This window comes from Budorcas taxicolor, chromosome 3 (genome assembly GCF_023091745.1).
Source record: "Budorcas taxicolor isolate Tak-1 chromosome 3, Takin1.1, whole genome shotgun sequence".
Classification (NCBI taxonomy): Eukaryota; Metazoa; Chordata; class Mammalia; order Artiodactyla; family Bovidae; genus Budorcas; species Budorcas taxicolor.
Window position 1 is genome coordinate 44,592,037 of NC_068912.1, and position 12,995 is coordinate 44,605,031.

Sequence of the window (12,995 nt, forward strand, 5' to 3'; positions counted from 1 at the left end):
TCTTGGAGGAATAGTCTCAGCTGAATTCCCCCACCATGCTTAGCCATTTCTAGGAGACCCCACAGGCAGTGCTTAGTCACATGCATGCTCAGCCACTTCAGATGTGTCCAACTCTTTGCAACCCTATGGACTATACTCTGCCAGGCTCTATTAGATTCTCCAGACAAGAATACTGCAGTGGCCATCCTCTAGGGATCTTGCATTGCAGGCTGATTTCTTACCCACTGAACCATCTGGGAAACCTGTGACCCAGTAATTAATCCAAAGGAGTGACAACTGGGACCATCAGACCAAAAACCTCCCAGAGCAGAGATCCTAGCGACGCACATTTCATGGCCACCATAGATGCCTTCAGTGAGTCCATGACACTTCCTAAATGTTCTACTGGCACTTACTATCCACACCAGTCAAAACTCAGCATGTACAGCCGTCCACCATAGTTTCATTTTGTATCCGCCCAGCTGGATTATAAACCCTTCTTTAAAGATCAGTGCAGTGTCCTTAACTCAGAGGCATCTAGGCGTTCATCATAATAAGAATTGTGTTATTCTCATTACTTGAATTTATCTGAGAGTTGTAGCAGTGGGAGTTTTGACTTAGGAGGTTGAGATGGAGGAAGTTAAGAATATGATTTGGTTGAGGGGTCCCATAGATATCGCAGCGAGGGAGGGAGAATTAGAGCATGGAAAGTAGACGTACCCACTAAAGAAAAGCAGACGCTAGGGCCTAGGCACATGCATTTGATTAGGTAAAGTCCAGGTATGCAAAAAAACACAGTATCCAGAGAACATGATGGAAATTGCTAGTCTAGGCAAGAGCTAGCAAGGAGGAGGTCCAGCAAGGTGTAATGGATGGGAGTTTGAAGTAGACATCACTGCGACTCTTTGAAAACTAACCTTTATACCCATAAGGCAGTTTTCATACACCATATCACACCTTCTTAACCTTGATTAATTGGACCAGAAGAGACACCTGTCTCAAGCTGAACCTTCCAGGAATTTCGACTCCAGGTTCAGTAAATCTAATTAGTTGAATTTTCCTTGAACTGAGCTGACATGTTCAACACGGAGTTCTTGCTGGGGCAAGCCTGCTGGGGCACTCATATACACTAAGAAGCAGGAGACGCAGATTGCAGAAAGATAAGAATGAGTCAGATATTCAGAGAATTGAGGTGAGAGGGTGACTCCAGAAAAGAAGAATGAGACTGAGAGAATGGCTGCCTGGACTCCTGAGACATTTCCAACCCTGGACCTAATCCTGTGCGTTACAACACTAGGTTCTGAGATAACCCACCAACCTTAGATTAAATTCCCTATTCTTCTTAATCCAGTTTGAGTGGGATTCTTTTAGTGGTTCAGGTGGTGAAAAATCTGCCTGCAATGCAAGAGACCTGGGTTCAATCCCTGGTTTAGGAAGATCCCCCGGAGAAGGGCATGGCAACCACTCCAGTATTCTTGCCTGGGAAATCTCATGGACAAAGGAGCCTGGTGGGATATACAGTCCACAGAGTCGCGAAGAGTCCAACACTACTGAACAACTAGCCCCCAAACACTTTTAGTAGTAGCCAGATAATATTGAGGTTGACAGTGTTTGTCAGGTATGCTCAAGACATAAACAGAAAACTCAGAAAAGTGCAACGTGCAGAGATACAGACAAGCAAGAGGTTATCATTAGGGAAACTCGGAAGAGTAGCCTGAACAAGGCAGCTTTTAGTCTGGTAACTGTAAATGGGTAAGCAAGTCAGAAACTAAGCACACAGAACCTGGTTACAGGAACTAGGGTATAGGGTAGAGCCTTCACTGCAGAAACAAGGCAGAAAATGTTGGTTATTAGGAATCAAGTAAAAGAGGCAGACGAAGACCTCTGATCTACCGAGGATGAATTAATTCATACACTCAGAATTCTTGGGTGTCTGCTACAGTCTAGGGACTGTAGTGTGTTAACAGACTGAGCTCGGGGTTCAGTGTACTGTGGGATGGAGCCAACCTGTCGGTGGAGACACCATGATACCTGCCCTGGAGAAGAGGAGGCTCAGAGGGCAGAATCAGTCAAGCACTGTCTACCTGCCACTTAGAATTTTGAATATCTTGTAATGATAGGTATTGCTTTCCACAAAGACCCCAAAATCACTTCTCTAGTAGGTGTCAGGGAATTTAACCTTGATAAGATGACCTAAAAAGTGACCTAAACAATGACAAATTGGAAGATGTGCTTTTGGCTCTGGTTTCATTTCTCATAATCTTATTTCTAGTGTGGTTGTTTGTGGTATTAAATAGAGCCAACAGATTGAGGACTGAGTCAGAAATTTCTGTCTGGCTTGTGATTGGCCTTATGGGGAGCAAATTGTTTAACCTCCTCAAGCTCTCATTTCCTCATCAATATTATTATGATACATGGCACTTGCTCCAGTTCCTTGCTGGGGGATGTTTTTTAATTGGGGTATAGTTGCTTTATAATATTGTGTTAGTTTCTGTCGTACAATGAAGTGAATCAGTTATATGTATACATATATCCTCTCCCTTTTGGACTTCCATCCCATCCCACCCCTTATCCCATACCATATTAATTTCATACATTTTTGAATTAAGAGAAATATGGGTTTTATATATATATGGGGGGAGGTTATAATAAAAAGGATTGGTCAACCAAATATGGTTCAGCTTTATATCAAGATTGTTACCACTTAGAAGAACTCCTTTTTATTAATTTTTTAAAAGTAGAAATATTCTGCATTTATGCTGGTTAAATTCTAATATTCTTTAATCTTTTATTTTCTTGCAAGATAATAGTTGGAGAAACTGCTGTGTTTTGCCTACAACTGGCCACAAGGGATTTTGAAAACCAGGAGAAAACTATTTTAACTGGAGACTGTTGCTATATAAACCCACTGGTGAGGAGAACTGTACGATTTCTTGGTATGTGTTCATTGAATTCTTTTTATTGTTTCTGAAATAATGTTTATGTATAAGCTAACCTTTAAAATGACCAGCATTTTAACTGTTTGCAAATATTAGGTTATATTTTCTTTGAAATGTGTCAATTTGGTTTTAAAATAAACACTTCATATTATTTTCTCTCCTTTCTCGTATTAGTTTCTGCAAAACTCCACTTCATGGTGTCATTTCCACATCATTTTAAGGGAAAAAAATCCCACCACACTTAGATATTTAATATTGTAAAAGAAATTAAAAATTATGTAAATAAAAGAAATGATTTAGTGTTTGTTAAATTTCAGAAACAATTCTTAGGTAGAAATGATGATCTAGGTTGATTACTGCATATCACAAAAGACGAAAAAGAATAGCTGGACAAATAAAAGAAATGCTGTGTTTGTTAATTATAATAAGTAGAACTCCATGAACTACTTCTCAATTGTTGCTTTTTTTTTGTAAATACCAACAAAATTGTGTTGGTGATTTTATTAAGGGACAAGATTTAATGATACTTTAAATCTCAGATTCTAGCACGAATGCCTATGAATATTGATGAATTACTGAAAATCATCTCAATTCAATAGACATTTGGCCAAGGCAAGTTTTTAACTGAAACAATTAAACTTAATTTAGATTATTATTTCCTGGCTTTATCAAATAAGAAAAAATACAACTGTATATACTAAACAACATTTAGGATAAATTCTTATTAGTATTAAGGATACTATAACCCTTCGATGTTATTCTCATATTGATGGGATCAAAATGGGGACTGTGGAGATACTGTGCTTCAGTTCATTTCAGTTCAGTTCAGTTGCTCAGTCGTGTCCAACTCTTTGCAACCCCATGAGTCGCAGCACGCCAGGCCTCCCTGTCCATCGCCATCTCCCGGAGTTTACCCAAACTCCTGTCCATTGAGTCGGTGATGCCATCGAGCCACCTCATCTTCTGTTGTCCCCTCTTCCTCCTACCCCCAATCCCTCCCAGCATCAGGGTCTTTTCCAGTGAGTCAACTCTTCACATGAGGTGGCCAAAGTATTGGAGTTTCAGCTTTAGCATCAATCCTTCCAGTGAACACCCAGGACTGATTCCCTTTAGGATGGACTGGCTGGATCTCCTTGCAGTCCAAGGGACTCTCAAGAGTCTTCTCCAACACCACAGTTCAAAAGCATCAATTCTTCAGCACTCAGCTTTCTTCACAGTCCAACTCTCACATCCATACACGACCACTGGGAAAACCATAGCCTTGACTAGACGGACCTTTGTTGGCAAAGCAATGTCTCTGCTTTTGAATATGCTATCTAGGTTGGTCATAACTCTCCTTCCAAGGAGTAAGCTTCTTTTAATTTCATGGCTGCAATCACCATCTGCAGTGATTTTGGAGCCCCCAAAAATAAAGTCTGACACTGTTTCCACTGTTTCCCCATTTATTTCCCTTGAAGTGATTGCACCAGATGCCATGATCTTAGTTTTCTGAACACTGCTTAGATCACCTAATCTATATAAAAGCCCATTAAAGACTAATCAGATGTCATCATGATTTTAAAGCTCTCCAGAAATGAAAGGTCTTCATATCTAAGAGTGTTCTTTTTATTGCCATCCACTTATATATCCCCATAGCTCTCATTTATACTGTTGAAAGGATAACTTTTATATAAAACTTTACAAGTTATATTTGTCACGTATATCAATACTGTATTCTTGACCCATTTAATCTTTGCATGAGAATCATTTAATAACAAAATAAGCAATAATATACTTAGAACTGAAGTGTTTTTGATGAAACTGAGCTTTCCTAAATTCTGTTAAATTATATTATGCCTACTTAAGTAAAAGTTTTTAATTTGCTTGCACCCATATTTCTAAAGAATATGCAGGCATACCTCCTAAGATATTTGAGCTCAGTTCTAGACCACTACAGTAAAGTGAATATCACAGTCAAGTGAGTCACATGACTTTTTTGGTTTCCCAGTGCATATGGAAGTTATATTTATACTATATTTTATCTATTGAAAAAATACATACTTTAATTAAAAATACTTTTAAAAATAAAAATGGCTAAAAAATGCTAATCATCATTGGAACCTTTAATGAGTTGTAATCTTTTTGCTGGTAGAGAGTCTTGCCTCAACCGATCATATTGGTAGAATCTGAAGATTGAGGTGGCTGTGACAGTTTCTTAAAATAGGATAATAACAAAGTTAGCCATAGTGATTGACTCTTCCTTTCTCTAGTGATTTCTTTGTATCATGCAATGCTGCTTGATAGCATTTTACCCATGATAGAACTTCTTTTGAAGTTATTGTCAGTTCTCTCAAGCCCTGCTGCTGCTTTATGCAGTATTTCAAATTCTTTGTTGTCATTTCAACAATTTTCACAACATCTTCACCAGGAGTAGATTCCAATCTCAAGAAATCACTTTATTTGCTCATCTGTGAGAAGCAAATCCTCACCCATTCAAGTTTTATCATGAGATTGCAGTGATTCAGTCAAATCTTCAGGCTCCACTTCTAATTCTTTTGTTATTTCCACCACATCTGCTGTTACTTCCTCCACTTAGTTCTTGAACCCCTCAAAATCATCCATGAGGGTTGAAGTCAATTTCTTTGAAACTCCTATTAATGTTAATATGTTAACCTCTGCCTATGAATCGTGAATGTTCTTAATGGTATCTAGAATAGTGAGTCCTATCCAGAAGATTTTAAATTCCTTTTGTCCAGAACCATCAGAGGAATCCCTATCTATGGCAGCTACAAATTTATGAAATGTACTTCTTAAATAATAATGTTACTGAGACCAAGCTCACTCTGCTCACTGTACAATGAGCCAATTAACCAAGAAACCAAGTGTTGAGGCAAGGAATATGACTTTATTTGGAAAGCTGGCTGACCAAGAAGATGGCAGACTAATATCTCAAAATGACCATCTTATTGGAGTCTGGGTGCCAATGTCTTTTATAGAACAGAGAGGGAAAGGAGGTGAGGAAGTAAAGTAAAAAGGTATTTATCTTGCAAAATAGGGGATATGTTAATTTCTTCTTCTGTGCAGCCATTCACAGGTGGGCTGGGTTAGACTGTCTCTAACAAAGGCAGAGGGGCAGGGTTCCTGGAGACAGATCATTATGTGTGATATAGTAAAAAAAAAAAAAAAAAATGAAAAGTGAAGATTAAAATCAAAGAAACAGATCCAACATGGAATCAAAATTGGCTTGTCGCTGCAACAGTAAGACTTGAAAATCAAAAGTCCTCCTTGATCCATGACCTGCAGAATGAATGTTGTGTTGGCAGGCATGAAAACAACATTAATCTCATTGTGCATCTCCATCAGAGCTCTTGGGTGACCAGGTGCATTGTTAGTGAGCAGTAATAACTTGAATATTTTTTCTAAGCAGCGAGTTTTAACAATGGGCCTAAAATATTTAGTAAACCATGTTATAAACAGATAATCTGTTGTCCAGACTTTGTGGTTCCATTTATAGCGCACAGGCAGAGTATATTTAGCATAACTCTTTAGGGCCCTAGACTTTTCAGAGTAGTAAGTGAGCGTTGGTTTCACCTTAAATTCACCAGCTGCATTAGCTCCAAAGAAGAGAGTCAACCTGTCTTTTGAAGCTTTAAAGCCAGGCATTTTTCTTATTTCTAGATCTGAAAGTGCTTGGTGGTATCTTCTTCCAATAGAAGGCTGTATTATCTACATTGAAAATCTGTTCTTTAATGTAGATACCTTCATTAATGATCTCAGCTAGGTCATCTGAATAACACTGAAGCTTCTGTATCAGCACTTGATGCTTCAGCTTGTACTTTCCTTCCATGGAGATGACTTGTTTCCTTAAACCTCATGAATCATCCTCTGCTAGCTTCGATTCAAACTTTTCTTCTGCAACTTACTCACCTCTTTCAGCTTCTGTAGAATTGCAGAGAGTTAAGACCTTGCTGTGGATTAGGCTTTGTCTTGAGGGAGTACTGTGGTTGATTGGATCTGTCCAGACCACTACAACTTGCTTCAAATCAGCAATAAGGCTGTTCCACTTTCTTATCATCTGTGTGTTCACTGGCGTAGCACTTTTAATTTCCTTAAAGAGCTTTTTCTTTGCATTCATGACTTGGCTAAATGGCACAAGAGACCTAGCTTTCCAGCCTGTCTCAGCTTTCGACATGTCTTTCTCATGGAGCTTCATCCTTTCTAGCTTTTGATTAAGGGTGAGATGTGTGACTCTTCCTTTCACTTGTATATTTAGAGGCTATTGTAGGATTTTTAATTGGCATAGTTTCAGTAATGTTGTGTCTTAGAGAGTAGGGAGGCTGGAGGAGAGGGAGAGAAATATAGGGGAATGAGTAGTTGGTGAAGCAGTCAGAACACACACATTTATCAAGTTCACTGCCTTATATGAGTACAGTATGTCTTGCACCCAAAGAACTACCATAGATTACCAATAACAAATAAATCATAATGAAAATCTTTGAAATCTTGAGAGAATTGCTAAAATGTGACAGAGACACACAGAGTGAGCCAATATTAGTGGAAAAATAGCACCAGTAGATTTGCTCAACACAGGGTTGCCACAAACCTCCCATTTGTAAAAAAAAAAAAAAAAAAAAAGTATTATTCGTGAAGTCCAATAAAGTGAAGCTCAATAAAACAAGCTCTGCCTGAATGGCATAAAGTATGCATTTAAGCCTGTGCATGTTTCTTACTTCTGTGATTTAAGAGATATTTAGAAGTACTTGATTTGTTTCTTGTTTCCTTGTTTATCATGATTTGGATGTTTCTAGTTTACTATAATAAAAGGGAAGCTTGCAAGAAAAGCATTACTATAGAATAGGACATCACTCTTTTTTAGTGACTTTATTCTGGAGGTCACACTCCAGTGTATCTGGAGGATACACTCATGGGATCTCACTTTAATAAGTATCTTTGTAGTCAACTTCAATATTGGACTTGGGCCTGATGCACTATTTTAATTCTGAAGCACATTTGGGAGCTTTATAAATATCAAGAGACATTTCCATATCTTTATCAAATATTCCTCTCTAGACAGGAAAACTTATTATACCAGATATAAGAATGGTTTAGTTAAATAAAATGAGTACATCTTAGCCTAGATTTCAAGGGAAGAGAGATGAACACTTGCCATTTAGGTTCCTATGCTAGGCCATGAGGTTTGAAAGGTGAGGGTATATACAATGACATTTTATTGAGCTTCATTCTCTTCTTTTTCTCTGCCTCTGCCAAATTTCTGATTTTAATAACATTTACTTGTATGACTTATGGAATGCTGGTAAGATGGAAAGAAAGCTCTTCCTTGTAAATGTTTTCAATAAAGAACTAAGGTCTTTGTTTCATTGTGGTTTATATACTCATGGAGTTTTGCTGTGTGCGGATTTGGGTGTTAGAACCTTTTATAATCTTATATAATACTTTGAAAATGAAAATGATAGTCATGTATCTAATCCTGGAAAAATATTTTTTTCCTGCTGATTTGCAACATAACAGTCAATAATTATGTAAAGCCTTAGGAAACAAACAATCCAGAAATACATGACAAAGAAAAAAATCATCTAATTATCATAATAGAATTATATGCCTTTTTAATGAACCAGCTGTTTGGAAAGTAGTATTTTGGTATAGTTTTAAAATGTCCTTGATGGATTTTATTATCAAAAATTATGAAAGAATGGATTTCATTACATTGATACCACATCCTTGTAGATTGTAGCTGGAAGTTTGACAATGATGCCAAAGAATCTGTTTTGCCTTTCTTACCTAAATAGAGAGATAAGTTTTGGCATTAGTGGCCAATTATATTGAATTTAGAAAATAGTTTCGGTTTTTGAGTAAATTGACATATTCCTTACCAAAGGGGGGAAATTTATGTACTTAATATTTTATGTCCAGTCAACAAAGCAAGTAAATTTTAATATTGTGAAGATAATTTAAAAATTATAATCTAATTGCTTTATTATTTACTAAATTGTCCCAAACTTGAGAAATTGAAACTCAATACATAAAAAATAAGCTGGGACTTAGCAGTTACACGATTTTTTAAAACTGATGGCCTAGGATTTTGCTAATAGGCACCTCCAGCTGAGTTAATACTAGTTAGAATGGGCTTAAGAGGTATAATTAAAGGGAGATGACTGCTCTGTATTATGTTAGTAAGATATTCAAAAATAGGGAAAAAAGAAAGATTGCTAACATTAGTAGAAGGTGATAGACTGAACCCTCTCAAGGGAAACACGTCTCCATTTAAAACATCACATTACCCAAACACAGTCTTAGAATATATTTTCTTCTTTTATCTTATGTCTTATAAACCTGTCATGCATAAAAATGTAGCCAGTGGCAGACAACTCAATATGTTAAATAATTTAACACTCCCACTACTTCAGAAAGCAAAGGGGGAAGCTGGAGGGAGTGAAATGGAAGGAACCATACGTATGGACGTGTATGAACTATTCTATAGTTTCTAAAATATTTCCATGTTGGTTTATTGTAAACTGAACCACAACAAAGCAAAGGGTTTAAAATGGTGTGTTTTTCTTCCTCAGGAATTTATACATTTGGACTGTTTGCAACAGATATCTTTGTAAATGCTGGACAAGTTGTCACAGGAAACCTGGCTCCCCATTTTCTTGCCCTGTGTAAACCCAACTACACGGCACTTGGGTGTCAGCAATATACGCAGTTCATCAGTGGGGAAGAAGCCTGCACAGGCAACCCAGATCTCATCATGAGAGCAAGGAAGACATTTCCATCCAAAGAAGCGGCTCTCAGTGTCTATGCAGCTATGTATCTGACAGTAAGTAAGGATTAGAAGCCATTCTTAATTTGTCTTTCTGGTAATTCTCCCAAAGTAGAAATTATTTCTCCCTGCCATAATGGAAGTCACATTAACAGTTTTCTGCAGGCCACTTAATTTATCTTTAATAAAAGCTGTTGGTACTGTGACTAAAATTAAGTCAGTTGACTCTTATGAGATTATGTGTGGGTAGTTGGTTGTATTAAAAAATATAGCCATTAGCATTTCCATTTGAGAATATGTTTGTCTTTATATTAAATAGGGCTTAATGGAAACAAATTTGTCCTTTGCAGTCCTTATAATAGTGTAATTAAGAGAACTACCGAGGCCTCTTTGCTGCCTACTCAACTTCCAGTGTTCCCTGGTGAAGGTAGGGAAAGAGGCACTCTTTTTCTAGAAAGTTCTTTTTTATTGGTAACTCTATCATCTTAGTATCTCAGCCACTGTTTTAGTATTTTGTTATAGAACTAACCAAAATGCTCTTAAAAATTATACACGTTTTATTCATTCTTGAGTATTTGCCGTCATTCTAGTGGTAAGAGCCAGACCGTAGGTGCAGCTGTCTTAGGACGTTTAGGTGGAAGGAAGTGGTCACCACTGAGTGCATTAATGCTGGGCAGGCAGCTCTTGTCCCCAGTGTTTGTATCCATCGTTCTTACCCTTTATCACCAGAGGCTGCCTTGAAGCTATAAAGTTGTACTCCAAAAGTGTTCTTTGAAGACTTTTTCTTAGCTCCAGTAAGAAGTGCAGAACAGTTTTCCTTTTGGAGTTCTCCTAGTAAATGGTGCCAGTAACTACTTCTGATTTCAGCTCATTGACAAGAAATCTCAGGGCCAACGTCAGCCAAATTTGACTAATTTCTAATTGCTTGGAAAAACTCAGAATTATTTTTCCCCTCAAAGAGCTATTCGTTTATGGAAATGTTTTTAATGTTCCTAACGTAAGCTTGTCAGTTTATCTCTAAAAGAGAGAGTATTTCCTGTGACACCTCTGCTTGATATTGGAAATAAAGATTTCTAGATAAAAGACAATTTAAGAGTGGAACTATAGCATCCTACATAACACTCACAATGGCAGAGTCATTTTGGAGGTCATAAGGGTGTGCGTTTTAACATTTTTAAAACGTTTAAGCCAAGCTAATTCTACCATTCACTTCTTGGAGTTTAAAAGAAATCCCATCAGGAAAATTTTTATAGCATTAAGGAACAAATCTTATTCTATTCATTTTCTCTTCTGTACAGTTTTCCAGTTACAACTCTCTTCTTACCCTCATACTGCTCCCAACACTGTTCCTCTAATTGCCCCTGATTTCTTTAGCCCATTAGTTTTGCTTTCTGCTGCACATTTTAAGGTACTTGTAGACTTGATATAAAATCTTCTAATCCATGTGTGTTCTTTCTTAGTCTCTAAATTGCTTGACTGTTTGTTCCAGCTCCTCTAGAAGGTGGAGCAGTTAGCCTTAATATGAAGATTTAAAACTTGTGTGAATCAGGAACAGTAAAATATTTTTCTTTCATTGTCATCACATCTAAATCTTATGTTTGTATTTGTATCTGGATGTTAATTGTAAAGGTCTTCCCTGGTGGTTCAGATGGTAAAGAATCTGCCTGCAATGCAAGAGACCTAGGTTAGATCCTTGGGTTGGGAAGATCCCCTGGAGAAGGAAATGGTAACCCACTCCAGTATTCTTGCCTGGGAAATCCCATGGACAGATGAACCTGGCAGGTTATACAGTTCATGGGGTCGCAAAGAGTCAGACGCAACTAAGCAACTAACACACATTAATTGTAAACACATCTTGCATATAGACATGTGACTAAGCCAGTGACTTGAGACAAATTCCAGAATACTCTCAGACACCAAATACTGTTACATAATTATCTTAGCACTGATATAGATTTTGTTGTGTAATCAGGGTATGCCAATGGTAGTTAATGTGTTAGTGTAGTGAAACTCTTCGTGTTTCTATTCTGCCAAAATGGTGTGTCTGTTGGCATTTGTTTAGCAACTTCTTATCTGTTTTTTGTTTGTTTTACCAGCTTACTTAAAGGCACTTATTTAAGCTACGTCTGAATTAAAAGTCACACTTATCTAGTCTAGACTTGGGGCTTCCCAGGCTGGCACAGTGGTAAAGAATCCAGCTGCCAATACAGGAGACACCGGAGATGCTGGTTCAATCCCTGGGTTGGGAAGATCCCATGGGAGAGTAATGGCAACCCACACCAATATTCCTGCCTGAAAAGTCTATGGACAGAGGAGCCTTGCAGGCTACAGTCCATGGGGTCTCAAGGAGTCGGACACAACTAAGTGACTGAGCACGCGCACACACACACTGTTCTAGTCTGTAATAAGCACTTGGAGATGTTTTAACAATAACAATTATTATTAGCAAACATTTATTGAGCATTTAGTATATGCCAGGCACTAGTGCTTTACTTTTATTTATTTAATACTTTACTAGTTCTTATTTATTTTAGAATTTCTTTATTATTTTTACTATTTGTGTAATAGTTGATTATTTATCACTGGAGAAGGGAATGGCCACCCACTCCTATATTCTTGCCTGGAGAATTCCATGGACAGAGGAGCCCAGTGGGCTACAGTCCATGGGGTCTCACAGAGTTGGACACGACTGAAGCGACTTCGCAGCAGCAACAGCCCTAATGTGTGTGTGGTTAGCTGAATCCCCTCCTGGTCCTGCATAACCTCTGCATCCATAAAAGTTAAAACCAAAGGTTTAGGTGGTAGATATGTTTAGAGGAAAAAAAAAAATGTGATAACAATCTAGCACTCAGAAATCTTCTATCGTTAAACAGCGGTTCAGACTGAAAATCAGGATTCCTGCTTATAATTACATTGAAAGGTACCGCTGTCTTTTTAACAATAGATTCTGTTCTCTGCTAACTGCTTTTCTCTCTTTTCTACCACCCCTTTGTGTGTGTGTGTGTGAGCGTGGGTGGCTGCTATGGCAACCCTGAACATAACTCCTACTGCAAATGGAGGCAGTACAGTCAGGATTTGCTGTTATATCTGAACCTATACACATGCATATATTTTCTCCAGCTTCACTGGAGACACCTTGGGAAAACTTTATAATAAAAATGTTGGGGTTTTCAACAGGAAATGCTTGCCAGAATTTTTACATGTAGATGAATAGGGGAAAACAGCCATATTTTCATATTCTCTGTGGAAATATGCTTATTGCTGTATTTAGGCAGAGATATATTTGTTTATTGTGGTGAAGGTGTTATAAACATATATAA

General features: G+C 37.7%; 1 protein-coding gene across 1 annotated transcript in view; it reads left to right on the top strand.

Annotated features, from left to right (window-relative positions):
- Window positions 1-12,995, top strand: part of PLPPR5 (phospholipid phosphatase related 5) — a 102,732-nt gene that overhangs the window by 42,572 nt on the left and 47,165 nt on the right. The window contains exons 2-3 of the mRNA XM_052638041.1: window positions 2,783-2,915; window positions 9,482-9,732. Of these exons, the coding sequence (XP_052494001.1) occupies window positions 2,783-2,915; window positions 9,482-9,732 (384 nt within the window). The remainder of the gene's footprint in view (window positions 1-2,782; window positions 2,916-9,481; window positions 9,733-12,995) is intronic.